The sequence below is a fragment of the Sus scrofa genome, chromosome 6 (genome assembly GCF_000003025.6).
Source record: "Sus scrofa isolate TJ Tabasco breed Duroc chromosome 6, Sscrofa11.1, whole genome shotgun sequence".
In the NCBI taxonomy this organism is placed as follows: Eukaryota; Metazoa; Chordata; class Mammalia; order Artiodactyla; family Suidae; genus Sus; species Sus scrofa.
Window position 1 is genome coordinate 50,503,979 of NC_010448.4, and position 27,955 is coordinate 50,531,933.

Genomic DNA, 27,955 nt, shown 5'->3' on the forward strand with positions numbered 1-27,955 from the left:
CGACCCACTGAGCAAGGGCAGGGATCGAACCCGCAACCCCATGGTTCCTGGTCGGATTCGTTAACCACTGCGCCACGATGGGAACTCCGGATTTTTACTTTCTACCCCGGCTCCCGGTGCCCCCCCACGACGCCCACACACACAAATTCTCCTCCCCTCCGGGGCCTCTCTTCAGCGTTCTCTCCCCATCCAGCAATCCAAGAAAACTTTTAACTTCGCCTATCAGACCTGTGGAGAGTTTAACCGCAACTGACAGAGCCAAGGGGGGAAGAGTTCCTCCCGCCCACTAGCTGCTCCGGAGATGTTAGCCCCGCCCACCGACGTCCCAACGACGCCCACTAGCTCCGCCCCGACTTTCTAACCCCGCCCACCATCTCCGCCCCCACAGCATAACCCCCGCCCCACTAGCCCCCGCCCCCAAGGCCTATCCCTTCCCCGGACCCCCACTGCGGTCCCTTCCCCATTCCAAATTCCGAGTTGCCCCGAGTCATTACTCATTCTAGGCCTCCCGCGGTCCGGAAGGCTTTCCGAGGTATTCATTACTAAACCACTTCCCAACCCCCACCCCTACTCCCGCCCCGCCCTGACAGTTCCTTCCCAATTTCCTTTCGTTTTTCAACACTTTTTACATTTTCCGGGGAAAGGAGTTGAGAGGGTCTTGTCGGCTTGAAAACAGTAAAGGCTCCTCGAAGGACAAGTTCTGGGTCCCCGAACCCTGGCTCTGCGACGCTCAGCCTCTCTTTAGACCTTTTGTAAAATGAGGCGCTGTCCTCTCTCTTTCAAGTGTGTGTGCGTGTGTGTGTGCGTGTGTGTGTGGAGGGGGGAGAAGAGAGGGCTGTGAGACGCCCCTACGGGGTCAGAATCCCACTTATTCATGGAGTGCTGTGTGACCTCAGGCCAGTTTCTTAACCTCTCTGTGCCTATTTTCTTCTTTGTGAAACGGAGTTAAAATAGTTACTGCCCGCCCAGTTGGAAATTGCAAGGAAGGAGTTTAGAAGAGTGCCTGGAATCAAGAACGCACTCGCCAAATGGTGGCAGAAGTCAAGTGCCTTTATTCAACTAATATTTCCTGAGCATCTACTGGTTGCCAGGTACTGTGCCGTGTGGGGCTGCAGATAGCAGAATTATTTGAGCATGAGAGTGGGGTCGGGGTGGGGGGGAAGCTGGATGCTAAGACCTCCTCTTCCAACTCATCAGACTTTGAGCTCTTTTCCCCTCCCCTCCCCTCCCTCTCCCTCCCCCGCCATCGGTCCTGGTCCCCGGAGCAGGGGTTCAGGCACCCAGCCCCTACCTGGAACGCAGATCTGAACCAAGAGCAGCAGCAGCAAGGGGCAGCCCATGTCCGGCAGCGGCTCCTGTTTGCCGTCTCCCTGCACTTCTCAGTCTGGCCCCAGGAAGGAGACGGTTTTGTGGCTCCGGGGGCTCCTCCCAACGTTTTGCGAAAGAAGGAGTCAGCTCCAGATGCGTGGGGCACCCCCCTCTTCCTCAAAAATTTCCCTTACCAGGGCGCGGCCAGCCCGGGGTGGGGGGCTGGCTCTACTCTGACTCATGCTGGCCGTAGTCACAGTTGTCCCCACACTGCCTGGGTGCAAATTCCAGTTCTCTTCCTGCCATGGGACTTTGGGCAAAGGACCTCACACCTCGGATTAAAACTTTTTTTTGCGATAGCAAATCTGCAGCTGATTATTAGATAATACAAGGCTTTCCTTAGTCTTGTTGGGAAGGATAACGGTATCGTGGTTATGTGAGAAATGTCTTTATCATTTAGAGCCGTACGCTGAAGTATTTGGGGATGAAATAACATCTCCAATTTACCTTAAAACACTTTAGCCAAAAAAGTAGAAAAGCCAAAAAGTTATGACAGTGGCTTTGTGGTTATGTGGGAAAATTATTCTTATATTTTACAGATGCTCACTGAGTAAGCCATGTCATCCCCTGCCACTGTGATAAGTTGTGTTAGAAGTTGAAAGACAGTGGTGTCTGCATTTACCTTGAAATACCTTGGGAAAAGGGAAAGGTAAAATAGCAAAAATATCTATCGAGGAGTTCCCGTCGTGGCACAGTGGTTAACAAATCTGACTAGGAACCATGAGGTTGCGGGTTCGGTCCCTGCCCTTGCTCAGTGAGTTAACAATCCGGCGGTGCCGTGAGCTATGGTGTAGGTTGCAGACGCGGCTCGGATCCAGCTTTGCTGTGGCTCTGGCGTAGGCCGGTGGCTGCAGCTCCAATTCAACCCCTAGCATGGGAACCTCCATATGCGACAAGAGTGGCCCAAGAACTAGCAAAAAAAAAAAAAAAAAAAAAAATCTATCAATTATATCAAGCTAACTTACATGCCATTCTGTCTCCTCTGTGTAAAAGTTTGTAGTAACTGGTAAGAGTTCATAATAAATGTTTTGTTAAAACACTTTTCTTTGTCTTGTTAGGGCCGCACCCGTGGCATATGGAAGTTCCCAGGCTAAGGGTCAAATTGGAGCTGCAGCTGTCAGCCTACACCACAGCTCACGGCCCGCCAGATCCTTAACCCACTGAGCAAGGCCAGGGATCGAACCCCTGTCCTCATGGATCCTAGTTGGGTTCATTACCACTGAACTCCTACAATAAGTTTTTTAAAAAGGAAGAGTGCAAAAGATAAAGTCATTTCTCCTTCCCAGGATGCTTCTGACCAGTCAGAGCAATGTAATGCAGTTAAATGCCTGAAGCAGTCACTGGCCCACATGGAGGACTCAAAAAATTTCTTTACATTTACCGAGGATCTACTTTGTGCCAGGCAACGGTCCAGGAGCTGGGGACATGGCAGGAAACCAAGTCCCTGCCCTTGAAACAGTAGGGAGTGAATATATGCTATCTAATCTGTCACCATGAGGCAGTGATAAGTAAAATGCAGAAAAACAAAGGAGGTTCAAGGATACAAGTGAGGCGAGGTTGGTTTTAGGCCAGGTGATCCAGGAGGGCTTTCCTGAGGAGGTGGCCTTTGAGCAGAGGCTGAATGTAGTGCGAGAAGATGGGCAGATGGTCCAGGAAGAGTTCCAGGGAAGGGAAACAGCCAGTAAATACAAAGGTCTAGAGGTGGGAGGGGACCTGAGGCGACCTAAGGAACAGCAGAAAGGCCAGCGTGACGGGAACAGAATTGGGAGGGACACAGCTGTAGGCTGTGAGTAAGCCCTAGTCACCCCTGCCACTGTGAAAATGATTATACTATTGTTATTCTTACTAATTCACCAAAGTCTTAAGGTAATCATTTTAAGACAAGGTAAGAAAAATCCTGAAAAAAAAATCCTCTTTTCTTTTCTTTTTTTTGCTTTTTAGGGCTGCACCCAAGGCACATGGAGGTTCCCAGGCTAGGGATCTAATCAGAGCTACAGCTGCCAGCCTACGCCACAGCCACAGCCACGCAGGATCCAAGCCTCGCCTGCAACCTATGCCGCGGCTCAGAACAATGCCAGATCCTTAACCCCCTGAGCAAGGCCAGGGATTGAACTTGCATCCTCATGGATACTTGGGTTCTTAACCTGCTGAGCCACAGTGGGAACTCCAGAAATCCTCTTTTCTAAGAGGCAGTACAGCCTAGGGGTTAAGAGTGTGGGGTCTGGGATCAGACTCTGAAGGTTCAAATTCTAGCTACACATTAGCTGTGTGGTCTTGGGCAGGTTACTTCACCTCTCTGTGCTTGAAGTCCCTTATCGGGAAAGCAAAGTGCCTCTCTCCCAGGGCTGGTGGGCTAAGGACATAAAAAGGGCCCCCCAGTAGATTGCCATCATGCCTGGCACGTAGTAAGTTTTCAGCAAAAACATCACTGCCATTGTTATTAGACTCTGGCCCTGAATTTCCTCTCTGTGGTATGGGGAGGAAGGCAGTGCCGTCAGGAGTCTGAGGACAGCGGCTGTCATGCTGACAACAGCAGGATACGTCACCTGGGTCAACAGATATCCTTCCCCCACAAGCCATGACTTCCTCATGTGGCAAAAGGGGCCTCTTTTGGGGTTGGCCTGAAGATGGAGTGGCATGTGAATGCAGATGAAATGAGAAGAGAGGAAGTTGGGGTGTTGGTCCAGGTGGGCCTGAGACCCAGCTCGGCCACTTGCTCCTGGGGGACCCTGGGCAGGTGGCTTCACTTGGCAGATCTTGCTCTTCCCAGCTGTGAAATGGGGTTGGGGTTGGGGTGGCTGGAGGCATCTCTTAGGGCAAAGTAAGTTCAGGTTGAGGGTCACATGGAGCTGTGGGGTCTGGACCTATCACTTCCGGGCTGGATGAGCTCACTTCTCCAGGCAGAGATATTCTCTCTTACTTGAAGAATTAGAGAAATAAACTGAGAGCGCTCCCATCCCCACCTCAGACTGCTCTGGTCTTGTAAATCTGTCCATCTGTCTCCCCCCTTTTTTGGGTCTCTCTGTCTCTGTCTTTTTCTACCTCTGTTTTACTCTTTTTCTTTGTTCTGTTTCTCTTGGTCTCTCTCTGACTCTGTCTCCCTCTCTCTGTGTCTCTGTATTTTTTTTTTTTTTTTTTTTTTGCTTTTTAGGGTCATACTTGCAGCATATGGAGGTTCCCAGGCTAGGGGTCTAGTCGGAACTACAGCTGCCAGCCTACACCCCAGCCACAGCAATGCAGGATCCAAACCACATCTGCGACCTATACCACAGGCAATGCTGGATCCTTAACCCACTGAGTGAGGCCAGGGATCGAACCTGCAACCTCATGCTTTCTAGTCGGATATATTTCCGCTGCGCCACGATGGGAACTCCTATATCTTTTTTTCTGTTTTTAGTCTCTCTCCATGTCTTCGTTTCGGTCCCTCTGTTTCGGTCCCTCTCTTTCTATCTCTGTCTCTGACTCGCTTTCTCTGTGTCTCAAGTGACACACACTGTGAGGTCCAGTGACGTGTTACACGGGAGGGGGCAGGCAGGAGGCTGGGCTGTGCAAGACGCCAGAAAAGCGGCTGGAATGTCAGCTCCTTCCTCTGTGACTCACCTGGGCCTCGCCCGTCTCTTACCTGCCTGGGGGTTCCTGGTGAGGCCCACAGTTTCGGGGGCTTCCCAGGGCTGAGGAGAGGAGAATTCTCATGCAGAGACAGAGGGAGAGAGATGAGAGAGACACACAGACAGACACACACACACACACATACACACACAGGGAAGGAGACACAGCGAGAGAGATAGAGCTAGAGGCTGAAGACAACTCAGGGGGAATCAGAGAAGGGAGAGAGAGACTGAGAAAACAGGAGGTGGGAGGAGTTCCTGTCATGCTCAGTGGTTAATTAATCCAACTAGGAACCATAAGGTTGTGGGTTCCATCCCTGGCCTTGCTCAGTGGGTTAAGGATCTGGCATTGCCATGAGCTGTGGTGTAGGTTGCAGACGTGGCTCGGATCGGGAGTTGCTGTGGCTGTGGTGAAGGCTGGCAGCTGCAGCTCTGATTCAACCCCTAGCCTGGGAACCTCCATACGCTGAGGGGGAGGGGGGGGGAGGAGGGGGAGGAGGAGGAGGGGGAGGAGGGGAAGGAGGGGGAGGAGGGGGGGAGGGGGAGGAGGAGAGGGGGGAGGAGGAGGGGGGGAGGAGGGGGGGAGGAGGGGGAGGAGGAGGAAGAAGAAGAGGAAGAAGAAGAGGAAGAGGAAGAAGAAGAGGAAGAGGAGGAAGAGGAAGAAGAAGAAGAGGAAGAAGAAGAGGAAGAGGAAGAAGAAGAGGAAGAGGAAGAAGAGGAAGAGGAGGAGGAGGAGGAGGAAGAGGAAGAGGAAGAGGAAGAAGAAGAAGAAGAAGAAGAAGAGGAATACCCCTCAAGAGCAGCAGAGCTGGGAAACCCCCACGATCTCCTTCCCTCTTCCCCCATTTTCCAGACAGAGAAACTGAGGCCCAAAGGGGTGCCATTAAATGAGTTCCCTCCCCTTTCAATGCGACTGGGTGACTGTGCTATGCACGGCACTTGTCTGAGTGCTTTTCTGTATAACTCAGTGAATCTTCAGAGTCTCCTGTTTTACAGTCGAGGAAACGGGGGTTTAGAAAGGTGTGGTGGGCTGAACCTGCCTCCCAAGATAGCCAGGTCCTCAGCCTGCCACCTGTGAATGTCCCTCATGGGAAGAAAGGGTCTCTGCAGATGTGATTAAGTCAGAGTTTAAGATGGGGACATTATCCTGATGATATGGGTGGGTCCTACCTGTAACCACCAGTGTCCTTACAGAGGCAGGTGACTCGCAACTTATAGGCAGAAGCAGATGAAAGCAGGGTCAGAGAGAGAAGCTGCTTTGCTACCGAATTTGAAGATGGAGGAAGGGGCCACGGGCCAAGGAATGCAAGGGGTGCAGCTCCAGCTACTGAAAAAGGCAAGGAGGGTGTTCTCTTGTGGCACAGCGTGTTAAGGATCCGGCATTGTCACTGAGTCAGCTTGGGTTCAGTCCCTGGCCCAGGAACTTCCATATGCTGCGGGTTCGGCCAAAAAAAAAAAAAAAGAAAAGAAAAGAAAAAGACAAAAGGCAAGGAGACCACTGCACCTCTACCATCTGCAGAGGGAGCACTGCTCTGCTAACCCCTTGGTTTGAGCCCCTGAAGACCCATTTCAGGTTTCTGACCTCTGTGCTGTAAGAGAATACATTTCTGTTGCTTTAAGGCACTAGGTTGGTGGTAATTTATTACATCAACAATAGCAACTGAATACAAGCGATTAAGTCACTTGACTAAGATGACTTGTAAGTATAGATCTTGGATCCAAGCAGCCTGGCTCTACCACCCACGCTCAAAATTACAGCGCTGAGTGTCACTGCCCTGGAGGGACGAGAACCAGCTGTTGGAAGCCCCAGCCTCTTTCCATCCCATCCTCCCTTCATCCCGTTTGCCACACTCCTTCTGGCTTCATGGGGTTGGGGTGACCTGGGGAGAAGAGGGGATCCAGAGGGGAAAGATGTGTTGAGTTTGTGCGAAGGAGATTTTCCTCCCTCTGGCACTGAGCAGCTCAGGTTTCCCCAGTTAGCTGCAGTAGCAGAAATAACCATTCCATTGCAAGGGCTCATGTTGCTAATAGATAAAAAGTCCCTAGTAGGGACTGAAATATGAGAAAGAGAGAAAGAGAGAGAAAGAAAGAAAAGAAAGAGAAGGAAGAGAAGGAAGGCAGGAAGGAAGGGAGAGAGAGAAAGAAAGAGAAGGAAAGGAAGAGAGAAAGAGAGAGAAAGAAGGAAGGAAGGAAGAAAGAAAGAAGGAAGGAGGAAAAAGAAAGATAGGACAGGGAGGGAGGGAGAAGTGCATCGACGTCCAAGTCCTGACTCCTGGTACTTAGGATGTGACCTTATTTGGAAACAGGGTTGTTGCCGAGGTAATTAGTTAAGATGAGGTCACAAGGGAGTGGGGTGGGCCCCTAAACCAGTGTGACTGGTGTCTTTAGATGGCCACGTGTGAAAGAACACATTTGCAAAACAGAAACAGATGCAAAGAGTTTGAAACCAAACTTATATTCACCAAAGGGAAATGTGGGGGTGGGTGGAGAGGGATAAATTAGGAGGTTGGGATTAACATGCACACATGTACTATATATAAAATAAAAAATAGATAAGGAACGAGGACCTACTGTCTAGCACAGGGAAATCTACTCAAAACTGTGTGATAACCTATGGGGGAAAAGAATCAGAAAAGGAATGGGTATATGTGTACAGATAACCGATTCACATTGCTATACACCTGAAACTAGCACAACAGTGCAAGTCAACCGTATTCCAATAACATTTAATTAAAAAAAAGAAGAAGATAGCCACGTGAAGACAGAGACACGGGAAAAGGCCATGTGATGCTAAAATCTGAGATTGGAGTTATGAGCTGCCAGCCAAAGACTGCCAGCATATCAGCACAGCACACAGCCCTCACAACATCTGGATTTTGGACTTCCAGTCTCCAGATTGTGAGACAATACATTTCTGGTTTTTCTTTCTTTTTTTTTCTTTCTTTCTTTCTTTCTTTTTTTTTTTTTTTTTTTTATGGCGTGGCATATGGAGGTTCCCAGGCTAGGGGTCTAATTGGAGCTTCAGCTGCTGGCCTACGCCACAGCCACACCAACGCCAGATCTGAGCTGCGGCTGTGACCTACACCACAGTTCATGGCAATGCCGGATCCTTAACCCACTGAGTGTGGGGGCCAGGGATTGAACCTGCATCCTCATGGATATGAGTCGGGTTCATTACTGCTGAGCCGCGACAGGAGCTCCACATTTCTGTTGTTTTAAGCCACCCAGTTTGTGGTACTTTGCTGTGGTGGCCACAGGAAATTGATATAGTTCCTATGAATCGATAGAAAAATTAGGAAAAGACAAAAGAGGAGGCACAATGGCTCTTATGAAAATGATGCTAATATACCATTTGGGGCAGCTGGCTTTTGCTGTCATAGCACCTCAGAATTAAGTGGCTCGAAACAAGCAAACATTACGCCTGGAGAGTCTGTGGGTGGTCTGGCCTCATCTTGGTTCAGGTTGGCTTGGCCAGGCCCGGTTGGTCTTAGACGGCCTCACTTGGAGGTTGTCAGCTGGAAAAGCTGGGATGCTCAGCTCCCGCATCCTGCAGGAGGCAAGCTGGTTCACACAGCAGCAGAACGGTTCTCGGCAGTAAGAAAGTGACAATTAGAAGCTGCAAGTTCCCCTTAGGTGAAGCTCAGAACCCATGCGATCTTCTTTTTTTCTTTTTTTGGCATGTGGAAGTTCCCAGAACAGGGGTCAAACCCCAGCCACAGCAGTGACCATGCTGGATCCTTAACCCACTGAGCCACCAGGGAACTCCAATTTCTGCTACATTCTATCAGGCAAAGCAAGTTCCAAGGCTGGCTCAGAGTTGAGGAAAGGGAAATAGATTTGATCTCTTGATGGAAGGATCCACAGAGAATTCATGGCCACAATCACCTATAGATTGGCCAAAATAAAACCATCGGATGATACACAGAGTTGGAGGATCTGCAGGGACCACCCCACACTGCTGTAAATTGGTACAACCCCGTGGACGGTCATTTTGCAATTGTTCTCAAAGTTACAAATGTAGAAAACCTTTTTGACATTTCAAAACCACTTACCACATGAGCGAACTTGGTACATAATTCTTTACAGCGGCAGAGTTTGTAATACCGAGCAATGGGAACATACCTAACAATACAAGAAGCACACTTATCCAGCAGAAAAAAAGAAAGAGGAAACTCTGTAAGTCAGGTTACATGATTGTCAGGTAGAAAAGTCTAGGGGCAGGACAGTGTGTTTGGTCATAAAAGGGAGCTGCATGTGCTGGTACTTATTTCGATGTGCATGAAAGAACTTCTCCGATGTCCCCTCACCTCCAGGTTTCAAATTAAGGGCAAGGAAACATCCCTTCCCTGTCTCCTTGCCCTTCATGCTCTTTACCCTGAAAACATCATGTTTGTGCAGCTCGTGGCCTGTGTATCCAGCCCGAGTTATCAACTAACCTTTGCGGAGACTGGCTTCCAGTCACGAACCACCAGGAGCCCCTCCCTCCTCCCTGGTTCCCCGGGGACGGTTCTCCCTCTTCCACTGCTCCTGAACAAAGGGGCTCAGGGCTCACCCGGCAAGGAGGTGGGCCTCCTCCCCAAACTTGTCCCTGCTGCAGCGCCCTGGCAGGAGGAGTCCCCAGGTTCCCTTCCCCCTGAGGACTGGTGCCTTCTAAAGCGAGCTCCTTGATGCGATGCCGTCATCGCCCCATAGCCTGGGAAGCCTGACCGGCCTGCACTTTGAGTGGCCTTGGATTGGTCCTTTCTCTTGGTTGGGAGTTCTCCTCTGAGCCAAAAGGAGAGGCCCACACAGCCTTGCCAGGCCTGCTGCTAGATGGGAAGGTGAGGAGGAAGATGAAGATGATGATGAATATGATGAGAAGAGAATGAGGACGGTGATGATGAGATGATGACGGTGATGATGAGATGATGATGAGATGATGATGCTATAGAGTGTCTGTTGTTCTCAGCTCTTGCTGATACATCAGCTCATTTTATCCTCACAGCAGCCCTTTTCTGTAGATCCTCCTAGTTGCCCTGCTTGACAATCGAGGAAGCTGAGGTTCAGGTGGGTGAAATGTCCCAGACCACCCAGCTGGAAGCAGCTGAACGGAACTTAAATCCAGGCCTTATGGCTCCATGACGCTCATCCCCCTCTGGATGCGCGCGCGCTTGTGTGTGTGTGCACGCTTGTGGGTTCCTGGAAGCCTGAGCGTCACTAGTACAAATCCCCCCTATGGTCATATTGCGACCATTGATCGAGAGCTTCCTGAAGGCACTGGCCTAAGTCGGTTTAGTGTCCCTGGGGCAGTGACACCTCACTCTCCTTGTCTGTCACGTGCTTAGGGACTGGTGGAGGCCTGACAACATAACTTCTTTCCTTCCTGGGATGTGCCAGTCCAGCTATGGTCTCCTAAGATCTAATATAGATATTGGGGGTGGGCATCCTTGACCTTGCCCCCTGAGGCCAGAGCATGGGCTTGCAGGAGGATAGACCTGCCCACTGGGGATTAACAATTGTGGTGGCTTTTTGGAGTTCCTGCTGCGGTGCAATGGAATCGATCTCCGGCCCGGCACAGTGGGTTAAGGATCCGGCATTGCCATGGCTGTGGTTTAGGTTGCAAGTATGGCTCAGATCCTGCACCAGAGCAGTGACAATGCCAGTTCTTTAGCCACCAGTCCACCAGGGAGCTCCAGCAATTGTGATTTAAAATCATAGGCTTTCAGAGCCACAGTCATCAAAAGTGTGGTACTGGTACCAAAATAGACAGACAGACCAATGGAACAGAATAGAGAACCCGGAAATAAACCCTGACACCTATGGTCAATTAATCTTTGACAAGGGAGGCAAGAACATAAAATGGGAAAAAGAAAGTCTATTCAGCAAGCACTGCTGGGAAACCTGGACAGCTGCATGCAAAGCAATGAAACTAGAACACACCCTCACACCATGCACAAAAATAAACTCCAAATGGCTGAAAGACTTAAATATACGACAGGACACCATCAAACTCCTAGAAGAAAACATGGGCAAAACACTCTCTGACATCAACATCATGAATATTTTTTCAGGTCAGTCTCCCAAAGCAATAGAAATTAGAGCAAAAATAAACCCATGGGGCCTAATCAAACTGAAAAGCTTTTTCACAGCAAAGGAGACCAAAAAGAAAACAAAAAGACAACTTACAGAATGGGAGAAAATAGTTTCAAATGATGCAACCGACAAGGGCTTAATCTCTAGAATATATAAGCAACTTATACAACCCAACAGCAAAAAAAAGCCAATCAATCAATGGAAAAATGGGCAAAAGACCTGAACAGACATTTCTCCAAAGAAGATATACAGATGGCCAGCAAACACATGAAAAAATGCTCAACATCGCTGATTGTTAGAGAAATGCAAATCAAAACTACCATGAGATACCACCTCACCCCAGTCAGAATGGCCATCATTAATAAATCCACAGATAACAAGTGCTGGAGGGGCTGTGGAGAAAAGGGAACCCTCCTGCACTGTTGGTGGGAATGTAAACTGTTACAGCCACTATGGAGAACAGTTTGGAGATACCTTAGAAATCTATACATAGAACTTCCATATGACCCCACAATCCACTCTTGGGCATCTATCCGGACAAAACTCTACTTAAAAGAGACACATGCACCTGCATGTTCATCGCAGCACTATTCACAATAGCCAGGACATGGAAACAACACAAATGTCCATCGACAGAGGATTGGATTCGGAAGAGGTGGTATATATACACAATGGAATACTACTCAGCCATAAAAAAGAATGACATAATGCCATTTGCAGCAACATGGATAGAACTAGAGAATCTCATACTGAGTGAAATGAGCCAGAAAGACAAAGACAAATACCATATGAAAGCACTTATAACTGGAATCTAACATCCAGCACAAATGAACATCTCCTCAGAAAAGAAAATCATGGACTTGGAGAAAAGACTTGTGGCTGCCTGATGGGAAGGGGAGGGAGTGGGAGGGATCGGGAGCTTGGGCTTATCAGACACAACTTAGAATAGATTTACAAGGAGATCCTGCTGAATAGCATTGAGAACTTTGTCTAGATACTCATGTTGCAACAGAACAAAGGGTGGGGAAAAAAATGTAATTGTAATGTATACATGTAAGGATAACTTGATCCCCTTGCTGTACAGTGGGGAAAAAAAATCATAGGCTTTCAGAATTGAAAGAAATGGATCTTAGGGTTCAACACACTCAGGCCCCAAACAAGGGAAGAGAGGTCCTCATAATTATACCTCAAAGGAGAGGTGGGGACTCTAGGTTTGTGCAGAGACATTCCAAGCGCTGGGGCGGAAGGCCCTTTGGGGGCGGTTGAGATGGACCTTATTCCCATTGAACAGATAGGCACATCAAGGCTGCCCAGCAGAGGCAGGGGTGAGAGAGCAATGCCGGCCTCATCCAGAGCAGGGCTGTCTTTCCTCTCTCCTCATAGTGAAGCCCAAGGGTCAGAGGGGCCTGGGTTCAAATCCTTGTTGTGCCCACATCCTCACTTTGCGGCCTTGGACAAGGGCCTGGGCTGCTCTGAGCCTTAGTTTCCTTCTCTGTGTGATGGGAAAACTAGGGCTGATTTCAACGGTATCAGTTATTAAAATATTGAGATGGGACTTCCCATTGTGGCTCAGTGGTAACAAACCGGACTAGTATCCATGAGAATGTGGGTTCAATCTCTGGCCCTGCTCAGTGGATAAAGGATTCAGCATTGCTGTGAGCTATGGCATAGGTCCAGATGTGGCTCGGATCTGGCGTCACGTGGCTGTGGCATAGGCCAGCAGCTGCAGTTGCAATTTGACCCCTAGCCTGGGAACCTCCATATGCTATGGATGTGGCCCTAAAAAAGCCAAAAAAAAAAAAAAAAAAAACAAAAAAACAAATTGAGATACTTCCAAATTTGATTGGTAAAAATCTTCCCTCCCAAGACTCTGGCTTCCCCACACCCAGTGACAGGTCTGGGTCCTCCCAGACACCCCCAGTTTCCAGTAACTAAAAGGGAGACGCCAGGTCCATGGAGGGCACCAGGATGCCACTCTAGTAATGGGGTAGAATTGTTACCGCCATATAGCCTGGCCTAGACTGACTGATGGTCAAATATTTTGAATACGCCTCCTGAGGCTAATGGCTAATGGTAATGGTAGGATTTTTTTTTTTCCCTTCATGGCTGCATGCATGGCAGATGGCGGTTCCCAGGCTAGGGGTCAAATCGGAGCTTCAGCTGCCAGCCTACACCACAGCCACAGCAACCCTGGATCCAGGCCACATCTGGGACCTATACCACAACTCGTGGCAACACCAGATCCTTAACCCACTGAGCAAGGCCAGGGATCAAACCCACATCCTTACAGACATTATGTTAGGTTTTTAATCTGCTGAGCCACAATTGGAACTCCCGGCTTGCAGGATTATTTTAAGGGTCCAGTGAGTTAACATCTCTATGGAATGACCAGCAAACTTAATAATGATAGGAATAATAATAACATACTCATCATCCTTTTTTAGGGGGCCATGTCTCTGGCCAATGGAAGTTCCAGGGATTGAACCAGTGCCGAATCAGCAACCCCAGCCACAGCAGTGACCATGCCAGATCCTTAACCCATTGAGCCACTGAAGAATCCCCCATCATCCTTCTCTGGCTTCAGTGTGTAGCCTCAGGCTTGTCCCACATGCCCTGCAGGACTCAGTCTCCCCATCTCTGAGCTCTCTAAGTCCCCTCCCTGCCCAGTGTCCCAGTGGCCCAGATGGCAGGTGAGGCCTCTATCTCCCCAGCTTATTTGCTCTCCCTCTCCCAGGGCTGCCTCCCTAGCCAAGGCTCCAGGATAAAAGGCCTGGGCACCTGGGTCCTGCTTCCTCCTCTCCAGCCTGGATCATACTTTGGCTTCTCCCTCCTCTGGCGTTCCTTGGAGCGCTGGCAGCCCCAGAAGGTAGGCATGCTTTGCATGGTCCCTCAGAGAGCGAGAGGGTGGACCCTTAGGTCCCGTGGGTGGTGGGAATTTGGCTTCAGAGTCTGAGCCCCTGCTCCTCTGCCTTGGCTTTTTGTCTGGCACAGGCAGCGGAAGAGAGTATTTGAGAGCATAGTTCTGGAGCCAGGCTGTCTGGGTTCAAATCTTGGCTCTGCCACTTTTTAGCTGTGTGACCTTGAGAAAGCCACTTAATCTCTCTGTGCCTCAGTTTCCCCACCTGTGAGATGAAGGTGATAATGACTCTGCATCAGGGGACTGTTGGGGACATTCATTAAATTAATATGTTTGAAGAGATAGAAAAGCAGTAAATTCATTAACTTGAGACATCTGGATTTTCTCTTTTCTTTTACTTTCTTTCTCTTTTTTTGGCTGTGCCCATGGCATGTAAAAGTTCCTGGGCCAGGGATGGAAACTTTGTCACAGTGGCGACCCTGGCCACAGCAGTGACAATGCCAGATCTTTAACCCACTGAGCCACCAGGGAACTTCGGGGTTGTCTTTAATTAGCAGTAATCTTTTGATACTTGACTACATGCTACCTGCTTTTTTTTTTTTTTGCAAAAACTCCTATATACCTTGGCCCCCCCCCCTTTTTTGGCTGCATCTAAAGAATATGGAAGTTCCTGGGCCAGGGATTGAACCCCCACCACAACAGCAACCTGAGCTACTGCAGTGACAGTGCCACACCTTAACCTGCTGAGCCACAAGGAAACTCCACTATCTTTTTAGAACAGTCTCTCAGAGGCTGTATCCCAGGCTTAGGTTCTCAGCACTGCTCCAAATAAAACATAACTCTCAACTTAAAAAAAATATGGTTGGGAGCTTTTTTTTTGGCTTTTTAGGGCCGCACCCGGGGCATTTGGAAGTTCCCAGGCCAGGGGCTGAATCGGAGCTACGCCACAGCCACAGCAACATCAGATCCGAGCCGAGCCTGTGACCTATACCAGAGCTTATGACAACACCAGATCCTTAACCCACTGAGTGAGGTCCGGGATTGAACCTCAAGCTCATGGTTCCTCGTCGGATTTGTTTCCACTCTGACACAACGGGAACTCCTGTTTGAGGAGTTTTTAAGAGCACAGAATAGTATGAGGCCATGAGTAGTCCTGTCTGATGGTGAGCTCTTATGAATGACTTATTTTTATTCATTTACCTTGCCTGCCTATCTCCCCTTTGGTTCTTTTTTTTTCTCTTTTTAAATTTTGTCATTTTTGTTTGTTTGTTTGTTTGTTTTTGCTATTTCTTGGGCCGCTCCCGCGGCATATGGAGGGTAGGGGTCGAATCGGAGCTGTAGCCACCGGCCTATGCCAGAGCCACAGCAACGTGGGATCCGAGCCACATCTGCAACCTACACCACAGCTCACGGCAACGCCAGATCGTTAACCCACTGAGCAAGGGCAGGGACCGAACCCGCAACCTCATGGTTCCTAGTCGGATTGTTAACCACTGCGCCACGACGGGAACTCCAAATTTTCTGTCATTTTTTAAAGTTTTATTGAAGCATAGTTAATTTACAATGTTGTGCTAATTTCTGCTGCGCAGAATGATGCCTTTGAACACGGACACACATCCATTTTCTTTCAGATTCTTTTCCCACATAGCTTATCACAGAGCGCTGGGTAGACCTCTCTGTGCTGTACAGCGGGTCCCCATTGGCCAATCCTTCCATGTGGGCCAACCCCAAACCCCCAGCCCATTCCTCCCACCCCCACCCCCAACCTGTCCTCTTTGGTAACCACAAGTTTTTCAAAGTCTGTGAGTCCATTTCTGTTCTGCAAATTAAGTTCATTTGTAGCCTTGTTTAGACGCCACATCTAAGTGATATCATATGATATTTGTTTTTCACTGTCTGACTAACTTCACTTAGTCCTATCCTTTGGTCCTATCCTTTGGTTCTTTTGGCAAACTACTCCCCCATCTGGCCTCCCATCTTTCTAAGACAGTGACACTGTAGTCCCTTTGTGATCTTCCTGACAACCTTGGAAATCTTCATTCCCATTTTGCAGATGAAGAAAATGAGGCTCAGTCTGGGATGAGGGGAAGGGCTTGCCCAGAGCCAGAGTCTGATGGGCTGGAACCAAACCTGGAGCTCACATCTCTCGGTTCTGGGCTTGGCGGGGAGAAGTTAGGAGGATGAGTTTCATGCTGAGATCAGATGGAGACGGTCCACAGCTCCAGCGTGGAGATGCTGGTTCCCTCTCCTAGGCTTTGCCCACGCTGCTTCACCCACCCAGGATGCCATTCACATGCCACTGGGACCAGGTTCTTTGATCTTCTCCCCATAGCCTTCCAACCCCAGCCCTTAGTTACTATTTTTTTTTCATGGCAATACTGCACAAATAACTGATTTTATGATTGTACCTAAGCACTTGTCTTTGTTTCAAAATTTTTTTATTATAGTTGATTTACATTGTTCTGTCAATTTCTGCTGTACAGCAGAGTGACTCAGGCATCCATTTATACACACTCTTTCTCCTATTATCTTTCATTGTGTTCCACCATGAGTGATTGGACATAGTTCCCTCTATGCTATTCAGCCCCAGCCGTTAGTTCTTTTTTTTTTTTTTTTTTTTTTTTTTTTGTCTTTTTGCTATTTCTTGGGCCGCTCCCATGGCATATGGAGTTCCCAGGCTAGAGGTCCAGTCAGAGCTGTAGCCACTGGCCTACGCCACAGCCACAGCAATGGAGGATCTGAGCCACGTCTGCGACCTACACCACAGCTCACGGCAACACCGGATCGTTAACCCACTGAGCAAGGGCAGGGACCAAAACCGCAACCTCATGGTTCCTAGTTGGGTTCGTTAACCACTGTACCACGACGGGAACTCCCCAGCCCTTAGTTCTGTTCTTGAATCGCACCTGTGCGCGCGCGCGCGTGCGTGTTCTCCTTTTCTCCTTCTCAAATCACAAGGTCTGATCACCCCTCTCTCCCCGCAGGGACCTCCAAGACATGTCCAGCCTGCCCTTTGCTGGGAAACTGCACGGAGATAACCTGACCTCTGGCCCAGGACTCCTGTTTATTCAGCCAGATGCAGATGGGTGGGGGACCAGCCTGGGGGAGGGGGCTAGGCAGAGAGGATGGACGAAATGGGTGGGTGGAGGTTGGAGGGGAAAGGTGTAGACAAGCCCCCTGGGACTGGCGGTCCCAAACTCCCTCTTGGCTCAGCTTGGTGCTGCTGGGCTCGGTGGGGTGTGGGGTGTGGGGGTGTGGTCTCAACTCCAGCTGAGGTCCCAGATTGACCTCTGGGGATGGCTGCAAAGGAGGCAGAAGTCCCACAGGGCTTGAGGGGGGCGTCTCTAATCTCCCTCCTCAACATCTGTCACCAGCAAATGGGACTCTCATTAGGAATGGTCCTGCATGGCCCCCGAGGAGTGCCGCGAAGGTATCTATGTCCTGACCTACGGTCCTGGCTTGAGTCTCCAGGTCAGCACGGCCTGTTGTGAGAGTGACTGCAGCCTGTCTACCCTACAAGGTTTGTAAGTGGGGACCTGGGGGCATCACACACCCGGGTGGGATGTCGTGGGAATTTGGCCTCAGTTCCTGGCACTGCCTGGATGATTAGGGGGCAAGAAGAACCTTGGTTTTCTCATCTGGGAAATAGGTGTGAAATAACTTTGGCAGGAGGAGCATCTAGCATAAGGCTGGCACAGAGTGGGCATTCTATAAATCGCTAGCTGTGTGGATTTGGGCGATATCTTGGGAGCACTGGGACACAGGTTCTGTCCCTGCTCGGCCCTGCATTGCTGCAGCTCTGGCTTAGGTTGTAACCACAGGTCAGATCTGATCCCTGGCCTGGGGAACTCCATATGCCACGGGATGGCCAAAAAAGAAAAAAAAAAAAATGTACCTGTGCTTATTGAGTTGCTGGGGTGCTGGAGAGAAGCCCCAGGCTCTTACTTTTCCTTAGAAGAGGGACTTCCCTGAAGGCCAGCTAAGCACAACAAGAAATGTCATGGGCCCCAGGCCAGGGTGAGCGGAGGTGCTCAGGACTCTGCACTTGCTTGACTTTGGCAGTGAGCACCTCCTCACTGGCTCACTCCAGACCTGCCCCTGAGCAGTGATAAAGATCACTTTGTGTTCCTTGGCTCTTTTTTTCCAAAGAAGGAGTTTGTATGTGGCAGGTGTAGCAGTGGGCAGACAGCTCTACAGTCTGGGCTGATTTCCCTTCTCCTAAACGGGGCACGTCAACCGAATCAAATAGCCAGGTCCGAGCTGCGAGATAGGCATGCCAGGCAGCTTGTAAAGCCGGCTCGTAGGAGAGCATCAAACCAAACTCCCTCGGAATACTTGGCGCAATTGTCTCCTGTAGGTGGTCACAGCAGTGCTGGCAGTGGAAATATAACGTGAGCCATAGTGGGGATGAAAGTTTTCTTTCTTTTTTCTTTTTTTTAAATTATTTCCCCAAGACAAATTTTTTTCTACTGTACAGCAAAGCTTTACTTTTAAAAATTTTTAATTTATTATTTTAATAATTGAAGTATCGTGAATTTACAATGTTGCTAGTTTCTGGTATACAGCAAAGTACACCACATATATACATGTGTGTGTGTGTATTCTCTTTCATGTTCTTTTCCACTAAGGTTTATTATAGGATATTGAATACAGCTCCCTGTGCTCTACAGTAGGACTTTGTAGTTTATATAATAGTTTGTGTCTGCTAATCCCAAACTCCCACTGCATCCCTTCCCCACCCCACCCCGGTCCCTTTGCAACCACAAGTCTGTTCTCTATGTCTGTGAGTCTGTTTCATATATAAGTTCATTTGTATCATTTTGGCTTTCACATATAAGTGATGGCATATGATATTTGTCTTTGCCTTTCCGACTTTGCTTAGTATGATCAAATCTAGGTCCATCTATGTTGCAGCAAGTGGCATTATTTGGAATGAAAACTTTTCTAGTAGCCACGTTCAAAAGTACAAAGAACCAAGTGAAATTAGTTTTCAAGACAGATCTTATTTAAGGTATCTTATCTAAAAGGGTTCCCACTGTGGCTCAGCAGTAACAAACCCAACTAGTATCCTTCAGGATGCGGGTTTAGTTCCTGGCCTTGCTCAGCGGGTTAAGTATCCAGTGTTGCTGTGAGCTATGGCATAGACTGGCAGCTTCTCCTCTGATACGACCCCAGCCTGGGAACTTCCATATGCCGCACATGAGGCCCTAAAAAGCGGATAAATAAATAGATCAATAAGTCAACATTATTTCCACATGGAGATAATTAATACAAAATTATTAATATTTTCTTTTTTTCCATACTAAGCCTGTGAAGCCTAGGATGGTTTTTTTTTTTTTTTTTTTTTTTTTTTGTCTTTTTGTCTTTTTGCCTTTTCTAGGGCCGCTCCCATGGCATATGGAGGTTCCCAGGCTAGGGGTCGAATCGGAGCTGTAGCCGCCAGCCTACACCACAGCAACGCGGGATCCGAGCCATGTCTGCAATCTACACCACAGCTCACGGCAACGCTGGGATCCTTAACCCACTGAGCCAGGCCAGGGATCGAACGTGCAACCTCGTGGTTCCTACTCAGATCTGTGGTTCCTAGTCAGATCTGTTAACCACTAAGCCACAACGGGAACTCCTAGGGTGTGTTTTATACTCACAATACCTCCCAGAGGGAATCGGCCACAGTTTAAGTACTTAGTAGCTGTGTGCAGATAGCAGCCACCTATTAGCCAGCACAGTTCTTGATGCTACTTTTCTGTATCTGCCAACATTTCAGTATAAACCCACATTAAAAAGATCTATGGCTTAGTTTGGATGCAGCAAAAATATGCGTAAACAGCTTCCTCTTAAATGTTTCGGATCTCTAAGGAAGCTCTGAAATTAATAAGGTGGTAGAGGACCCGGAAGCCACAGTCCCACTCTTTTGTAGAAGACCACAGCCCCTCAGAACCTACAGTGACAAGGATCGCTTTTTCATCGCTTTTGGAACTCAAGGTCTTTGAGGGAGAGCTTTTGTCTGTGTGGTCAGAACTGTGTCTCCAGAACAGGGCCTGGCATATAGTAGGTGCTCAAGAAATACTTGTGGGGAAAGAAAAAAAAAAGAGAGAAATGCTTGTGGAATGAATGGACAAACCCTTGGAATTCAGCCTGAAGGTTTGTTTAGGACAAAGTAGCGTGGTGAGGCCAGATCACTTCTCCTCAGAAGACATCTTCAAGGGCCAGAAGGTGGCATCTGACACCAGGCTGGTCCCACTTTTGAGGAAAATGCCTGGCTGTGGTGGACAGAGGCAGCAAGAACAGAGGGCTGGTGGGGCAGGGGGGCTGAGTGGGGGTCTTCTTCTGCTCCACCCCACCCTCACGACACCCACTCCCACCAGAGGCAGAACCCGAAGCTCAGCCCAATGGGGTGAAGTGTCGCTACTGTTCTGGGGATAAGACGGCCCCGTGTGACTCCATTTCGGTCATGAACTGCACCGGGAACCAGACTATGTGTCTCACCCCCAACGGGACACGGCATGGAGGTAAGCGTCCCCTTCAGGAAGTCCCTTGCACGGCCAGCCTCCCTCCCACCTGCACAAAAATAAGTGTTGAGGTTTATTTGCAGATGTGTTCTGGTTATCTATGGCTTTTTAACGCATCACTCTTGCCTGTAGTGACTTAAAACAACAACAGTCATTTTATTAACTCTTATGATTTCTGTAGGTTGGAAATTCAGGAAAAGCTCCATTGGACCATTGTGGGACTCATATAGTTGCAGTCAGAGGGTGGCTGGAGCTGGAACTGCAGGGCTGAGAGCAGCTAGGGGCTTGATGAGCATCTCATCCATGTAGACTCCGGGCTTTTCCAGGTGTTCTCTCTACATTGGTTAGAATGGGCTTCCTCACAGCATGGCTGCCTCAGGGCTCTTTATTTGGTGGCTGGAGACTCTAATACCGAATAGTGCAGCAAATAAGGCAGTGGCTGGGGCTACTTGGTCGCTCTCTCTCTCTCCATGTGGCTTCTCCTCTTTGGTCAAACTGGGCTTCCTCATATCATGGCTGCCACCATCTTTACGGCAACTGATTATAAGAGCGAGTATTCCAGCAAACAAAGGGGCAGCTACATGGTTTTTTATGACCTAGACTAAGAAATCACACCTTGTTATTCTGCCATACTTTGTTGGTTGAAAGATCACAAAAGTCCATTTGGTGTCATGGAGAGGAGGTATAGGCCACCACCTCTTGGTCTCAAAGAATTTGCAGATGCATTTTTTTTTTCTTTTGTGTTTTTTAGGGCCGCACCCATGGCATATGGAGATTCCCAGGCCAGGGGTTGAATCAGAGCTGTAGCTGCCAGCCTACACCACAGCCACAGCAACAGCAACGCAGGATCATTAACCCACTGAGTGGTGCCAGGGATCAAACCCACGTCCTCATGAATACTAGTCGGGTTCGTTAAGCACTGAGTCACGATGGGAACTCCTACAGATGTATTTTTAAATCATCACTATGGGTTTGCAAAGGGTTGGAGCAGAGACTTTTTGAGCAGAAAGCTTAGAATAGAACCACACTGATCAGTGAATAGACTATGAAGCCAGCAAAGTGAAAGAGAGAAGTCGCCTGGGCTTCTGCTCCTGACAGTCTGGTGGACTAGATTCTCTGAGGGGTCTTTCTGCTCTAAGCAGTGATGTGCTGGGAAGGTGGGGGTGGGAGGAGCAAGAATGATGGGGGTGGTCCACTCAGGGACAGAGGTATTTTATCACTGCCATTGTTTGGGAATGCTGATACATAGTAATAGCAAAAAACAGATTGACTGGGGCTCTGGTGTAGGCCAGTGGCTACAGCTCTGATAGAACCCCTAGCCTGGGAACCTCCATATGCCATGGGTGCAGCCCTAAAAAAAAAGCAAAAAACAAACAAACAAACAAAAAAGTGGGAAGGCTCAAGCTCAGAGTCTCTCCCTGCAGCGTCCCCTTGTTTCTGCAGGGGTTCCCCAGGTCCTGAAGGGCTGTGCTACCCTGGAGTTCTGCCATCTGCAAGCAAACACCACCCTGGGCCCGGAAGCGTGTGGATTTCATCTCACTGCCAAGCCTGAATGCAACTATGTGGCTCCTCCCACCCAGTCAGGTGCTTCGAGCCTGGACTTCCTGAGACCCCACCCTCTCTGCCCACCCTTAATCCCACCTGCCCTTCCCAGTCCTATGGGTCCCTTCCTCTCATCCCGCTCCTGGGGGTTCAATTACCCACATGAGCGAGCGCAGAGGCGCGCGCACACACACACACACTCACACCACCTGACACCTGGAAGCAGAAAATCCCATGGGCACATATCCACACATCAACAGACACCTACATTTAGGTCTCATCACCCAAAACACACCTACAGAGGAGCAAGTATTTCTAAACACAAACATCCTGTTGTGTAAATGAGGTTAGAGATCTAAACTTGGTTGAAATAAGAAACCTGGCAGCCTTTCTTTTCTTCACTTCCTTGCTTGTGAAAGAAGACAGATTTGCCAACAGTCTTCCTTCAGCTTAACAAAGAACATTGACCATAACCTGTCTTCCAGAAGAGACAGGTGCTAATTGATATAGTATTTATCAGGGCAACAGCTTTTTAAGTGAGACAACTGAATAGAAGCACAGACCCTTCAGAGGAGCAAAGGCAATTTTCAAAACTGGATAGAGCAGCATCCTTCGGTTCCAGGGACCTAGAGATGCGCTTGTTAGAACCCGCACAGCAAGGCCAGTTCTGGGATGCAGGAGCGGATCTGTTTGCTGAATCTTAGGCAGTGTGGGAACATTCTCATCTTCACTGCCTCAGATTACCAGCTGATAGGAGGTTTCTTTTTCCAAACTAAGCAGAGGATAGAATGGCTGATCATGACAAAGGGAGAGAAAAGGCAGACGTGGGAGCTAAAATGTACAACATGGAAAAGGAAAAGGGCATCGCAGGATTACTAACAACCGGAAGATGGGACGTGGGTTTTTTGTTTGTTTGTTTTGTCCTTTTAGGGCCACACCTGCAGCATATGGAGGTTCCCAGGCTAGAGATCGAATCAGAGCTGCAGCTGCTGGCCTACACCACTGCCACAGCCACACCAGATCTGAGCCATGTCTACGACTTACATGGCAGCTCACAGCAATGCCGGATCTTTAACCCAAGAGCTGGGCCAGGGATCAAACCCACATCCTCATGGATATTAGTCGGGTTCCTTACCGCTAGGCCACAATGGGAACTCCCAGACATGGGATTTTTGTGTATACAATCCTTGCGGACATATAATATATCCATGTGGGGACGAAGTGGTTATCAGATCGAAACTCATGGACCGGGAAAGACTCAGGTACAAACACACAAACACACAAAGGTACAGAATACATACAGACATCCTGAAACAGTTTACTAACATTCGCAAAATTCACATCTATGCGCTGACCTATATCTCCAAGCATCCTAGGCCTTGCTGGAAACACAGACCTCCAAAACCAGCCTTCTTCACACCCACACATAAACATGGGCTCTGTTCCCACAGATATGCACAGAGATACCTACACACAGGGGCCGTGGAAGCGGACACACCCACATTTTTCCTTCCTCAGAAAAATCCACAACACTCAGAGTGCAATGTAGGCGCACACAATCATGTGTGCACACAGAGAAACAGGCCCGTATGCTCGTGCACACAAACTGCATCATCACAGAAGTGCATACACAAAACACGGTCACAGGCAGTTAGCCATGGGCTCAGAAACGTACACGCACTCACCTGGGCACGCCGGCACGCACGCGTTGTCTTCCAGCCAGCTCATCTTCCTCTCGCCTCAGGTCCCCGTGCACCTGCAACCCACACCAAGGCTAAGGTCACCACCTGTTTCACCTGCTCAGAGCTTTACCACTGCAGCCCTCTCCCCTTCCCAGAAGAAAGGACCCACTGCCTTCAGACAGCGGGCATCACAGGTAAGTGCCCCTGCGGAAAGGACTGGGGAGGAGAGGCAGAAATGGGGCCCGAGGAAGTTCCCTTCATGGCTCAGCGGTTAATGAACCTGATGAGGATCCATGAGGATGCGGGTTCGATCCCTGGCCTCGCTCAGTGGGTTAAGGATCTGGCGTTGCCATGAGCTGTGGTGAAGGTCGCAGACATGGCTCGGATCCCATGTTGCTGTGGCTGTGGCTGTGGCATAGGCCAGCAGGTATAGCTCTGATTAGACCCATAGCTTAGGAACTTCCATATGCTGCAGGTGCGGCCCTTAAAAAAAAAAAAATGAAAAAAGAAATGTGGCCTGAGACACATGGAGACCTCTGCTTGCCCTCCTGAGTTTGCTGCCTTGACTCCAGTCATGGTAGCCCTTCCCTGGCCATGGAGAACAGAGGCTGGTTGCAATGGGGGCTATGAGTTTAAAATCTGATACTAGGGAGTTCTGTTGTGGCTCAGCAGGTTAAGAACCTGACATAGTGTCTGTGAGGATGCAGGTTCGATCCCTGGCCTCGTTCAGTGGGTCAGGGATCTGGCATTGCCGTGAGCTGTGGTATAAGTCACAGATGGGACTTGGATCCTGCATTGCTGTGGCTGTGGTGTAGGCCGGCAGCTGTAGCTCTGATTAGACCCCTAGCCTGGGAACCTCCATATACAGCAGGTGCCATCAAGAGGTGCTAAAAAGCAAAAAAAAAAAAAAAAAAAAAAAAAAAGTTAAGTAAATTTTAGGAATTCCCTGGTGACTAATGGGTTAAGGATCTGGTGTTATCGCTGCTGTGGCTTGGGTTAATGCTGTGCGTGGATTCAATCCCTGGCCCCAGAACTTTTGGCATGGCCAAAAAAAAAAAGTTCATTTTTTTTTTAAACAGTGGCATATGGAAGTCCCCAGACTAGAGATCAAATCAGAGCTACAGCTGCTGGTCCACACCACAGCCGCAGCAGCTCAGGATCCAAGCCTCGTCTGAGACCCACACCACAGCTCACAGCAATACCAGATCCTTAATCCACTGAGCAAGGCCAGGGATTGAACCTGCATCCTCATGGATAACAGTCGGGTTCATAACCCACTGAGTCACCAAGGGAACTCCAATAGATGCCACCTCTTGATGGGAGAGTGGTCGTCGTGTTGCAAAAAAAGCATGTGGGCTGAGAGATACAGTTGCAGCCAACTTGGCATCTATTGCAACATTCGGGAGAGGGAGCCCCCAAGTTCCCTGTCGGCTGCCCCATAAAGGGAAAGACTGGACTCTTCTGTAAATGGGAAGAGGAATTAAACTAGAAATCCGCTCTTCTCTGGTATGAATTCCAAGATGTACATGAATGGGAGAAAGAGGAACTCCAGCGATATACCGAGGAACACTGACGATAATGTACCAGACCAAGTGCTGGGCGTTTTCAGGGTCCCAGAGAAGTTTCTGGCTAAGCCCATGTGGGACTCAGAGAGAGACTGGGGAGACATCACAGGTACCAAGCCACCTGTTCATTGGAACCGTCAGAGGAGAAGGCACCAGGAGGAAGACTTTCTTTTCTTTTTTTTTTTTTCTTTTTTTTTTTGCTGTTGTTGTTGTTGTTATTGTTGCTATTTCCTGGGCCACTCCCGCGGCATATGGAGGTTCCCAGGCTAGGGGTCCAATCAGAGCTGTAGCCACCGGCCTATGCCAGAGCCACAGCAACGTGGGATCCGAGCCGCGTCTGCAACCTACACCACAGCTCACGGCAACGCCAGATCGTTAACCCACTGAGCAAGGGCAGGGATCGAACCCGCAACCTCATGGTTCCTAGTCGGATTCGTTAACCACTGCGCCACGACGGGAACTCGACTTTCTGAACTTATGCATCTGATGAGCAATAGCGTCACATGCAGTAGGGGCATCTCAGGCAGAGTGAGCACCCAGAGGGACTGGGGGACTCCGTTGGGTGGTGGCTTGTGACTGCTTCTCTTCATACCTCTCCAGCCTCAGGTGAAGGTAACTCTGTCGCCTGGAGAAATGGTTCCTGCATGGCCTCCGAGGACTGCCCATCTGACAACTCCATCTCTGCCCTGACCTACAGCATTGGCTTTGGTTTCTGGGTCAACACCACCTGTTGCCAAGGCAACTGCCAGGCGCCCACCCCTCTGGGTATGATGCTGCCAGAGAGCAGTCAGATGGGTGGCTGAGGAGGTGGTGGGGTGACTCTGGAGGGAAGTTTGTCCTGGGTTGAGGAGGGCAGGCCCTCCAGCTCCATTTCCCAACCAGGCTGCCCATCTCCGTGGGAAAGCTCATGAAGGTTGTTCTCCTGTAGTAGAGCCAATGAGGGCACAAAGGGCCCTGGGAGGTCCTGACCAGCTCTTGGTCACTCTCCCCTCTATAGCCACTCTGCCGGCCTCAAGCACCCTGAGCAAGTTCCTGTGTCCTGCATGTCCCGAGGGCCTCTCGGGGCCCTGCAACCACTCCTTCTACATGCAGTGTCCCAGCGAGGAGACCGAGTGTGTCCAGCTGGACCTGGTGTCTGAAGAAGGTAAGTGTGCATGCGTGCCCATGTGCAGAAGTGAGCCTGATGCCCTGCTGTTGGGTGGAGGCAGGCCTGGGTTTGGGGTCCATCTCCATCACTGAGTCTATGTGGCCCAAGACAAGCAACTTCATGTCTTCGAGCCTCAGTTTTCTCCTCTGATAAATGGGGATGGTGGGAGCACATCTCACAGGGTTTTGTGAGGATAAAGTGCGTTCATGAGCAAGGTGGTGGAGTAGAGGGCCCACAGTGGGACTTGGGCCAGGCTGCCGAGTTCCAATCCTGGATCTGCCACTTATGAGACAAGTGATCTGGGGATTGAGACTTTGTCTCTCTGTGCCTGGATTTCCCCGTCTGAGAAAGGGGGCAATTATGGTCTCTTACCCCCAAGACTGTTGTGATAGTTAAGAGAATCCATTACACTTCTAGATGTGTGCTGTCCAAAAGAAACACAGTGTTCACAGGTGTAATTTAAAATTTTCTGCAACTTGTAAATCAACTATACTTCAATAAAGCTTAAAAAAAATTTTTTTTTCTAGGGGAGTTCCCTAGGGGCTCAGCAGGTTAAGGATCCAGCATTGTCACTTCTGTGGTTCTGGCTACTGTCGTGGCTCAGGTTCAGTCCCTGGCCTGGGAACTTCCACATGCTGACCATGACCGGCCCCACCTCAAGAATCGGAACATTCCCAGTGAGTTTTTCCCGAAGGACATGGATTTGTGACACTCCCTCTGAGGCTGGCCGGCTCCCATGTTCCCCTTTCCAGGTGACAGAGTGTTTTAGGAAAGTGACCCCATAGGGCTAGAGGGAGTTTCAGGGAAACCTGCTTGGTTAGAGGAACCCCCAGGGTCTGGAGACGGCGACGCGGGGCTGGTGCCAGGCGCCAGGCGCGTGTGCCAGGCGCGCTCGGGCAGTGGGTCACCTGCCCGCGCGCATCCTCACGTCCCCGTATCCACCCGTGTCTCCGCAGGCGGCCGGAACGTGAGCGTGCGCGGCTGCGGCACCCGCGACCTGTGCGGGAACGAGGCGTTCCCGGCGCTCCCCAGCCACCGGCTGGCCCGCCGGCCCGTCTGCAGCACCAGCCAACGCGCCGTCCTGGACGCCAAGTGCCACTCGGGCGCGGCGCCCGGCCTCCGCCTCGCTCTGCCCCTGCTGATGGTCGCCCTGGGCACCGCGGCGCTCTCTTGAGGCATCCCCCTCCCCGAACAACCTCCCCCGCACCCCTTTCCCTCCGCCAACCCTTTACCCCCGACCCTTCCTCTCCGCCTTCATCCCGCTCACCCCTTCCCTCCCACCCAGTCCACGCTCATATCCCCCAGCCCCCTGCTTGTTCCGCTAGATGGCGCCCTGGCTCCCCCTTCCTAGGGCATCTCTAGGGGCCTGGAAGTTTCTGGTAAGAAAAGTCAAAAACCAGGGTGAACATCCTCCATCGGACGACGAGGCTCCCCAAGGCTAGTCCTCTTTCTTCAGGCCGGGACCCCAAAGACTCTACCTCCTCCCTCAGACTAGGCTGTTTTTCTTCCTCGGATTAGAGATGGCTCCACGGTTACACATTCTCCTTCAGATTGGGGTCCCCAAAGACTAAGCAGTCTTCCTCAAACTAGGGGAGCACCAGGCCA

At 49.8% G+C, this 27,955-nt stretch overlaps 2 protein-coding genes across 5 annotated transcripts in view; one reads left to right on the forward strand and one right to left on the reverse strand.

Annotated features, from left to right (window-relative positions):
* The window catches only part of PLAUR (plasminogen activator, urokinase receptor), a 15,681-nt gene extending 14,206 nt beyond the window's left edge, over nucleotides 1–1,475 (reverse strand). Inside the window, exon 1 of the mRNA XM_003127198.5 lies at nucleotides 1,292–1,475. Coding sequence (XP_003127246.2) covers nucleotides 1,292–1,340 — 49 coding nt within the window. The 5' untranslated portion in view covers nucleotides 1,341–1,475. The remainder of the gene's footprint in view (nucleotides 1–1,291) is intronic.
* Nucleotides 416–27,129, forward strand: LOC106507601. Of its 4 annotated transcripts, XM_021094483.1 has the most exons (8): nucleotides 416–1,091; nucleotides 13,783–13,914; nucleotides 16,890–17,425; nucleotides 20,271–20,414; nucleotides 21,858–21,998; nucleotides 23,701–23,832; nucleotides 25,804–25,968; nucleotides 26,201–26,580. In XM_021094483.1, exons 3-8 carry the CDS (start codon nucleotides 17,311–17,313, stop codon nucleotides 26,440–26,442), a joined length of 939 nt encoding a protein of 312 aa, XP_020950142.1. In that variant the 5' UTR covers nucleotides 416–1,091; nucleotides 13,783–13,914; nucleotides 16,890–17,310; the 3' UTR covers nucleotides 26,443–26,580. The 4 variants fall into 4 exon arrangements, with proteins under 4 accessions (XP_020950142.1, XP_020950143.1, XP_020950141.1 ...); XM_021094484.1 differs by lacking the exon at nucleotides 13,783–13,914; XM_021094482.1 differs by lacking the exons at nucleotides 416–1,091; nucleotides 13,783–13,914; nucleotides 16,890–17,425; nucleotides 20,271–20,414; nucleotides 21,858–21,998 and adding an exon at nucleotides 26,878–27,129 and having other exon boundaries at nucleotides 23,045–23,832; nucleotides 26,201–26,347.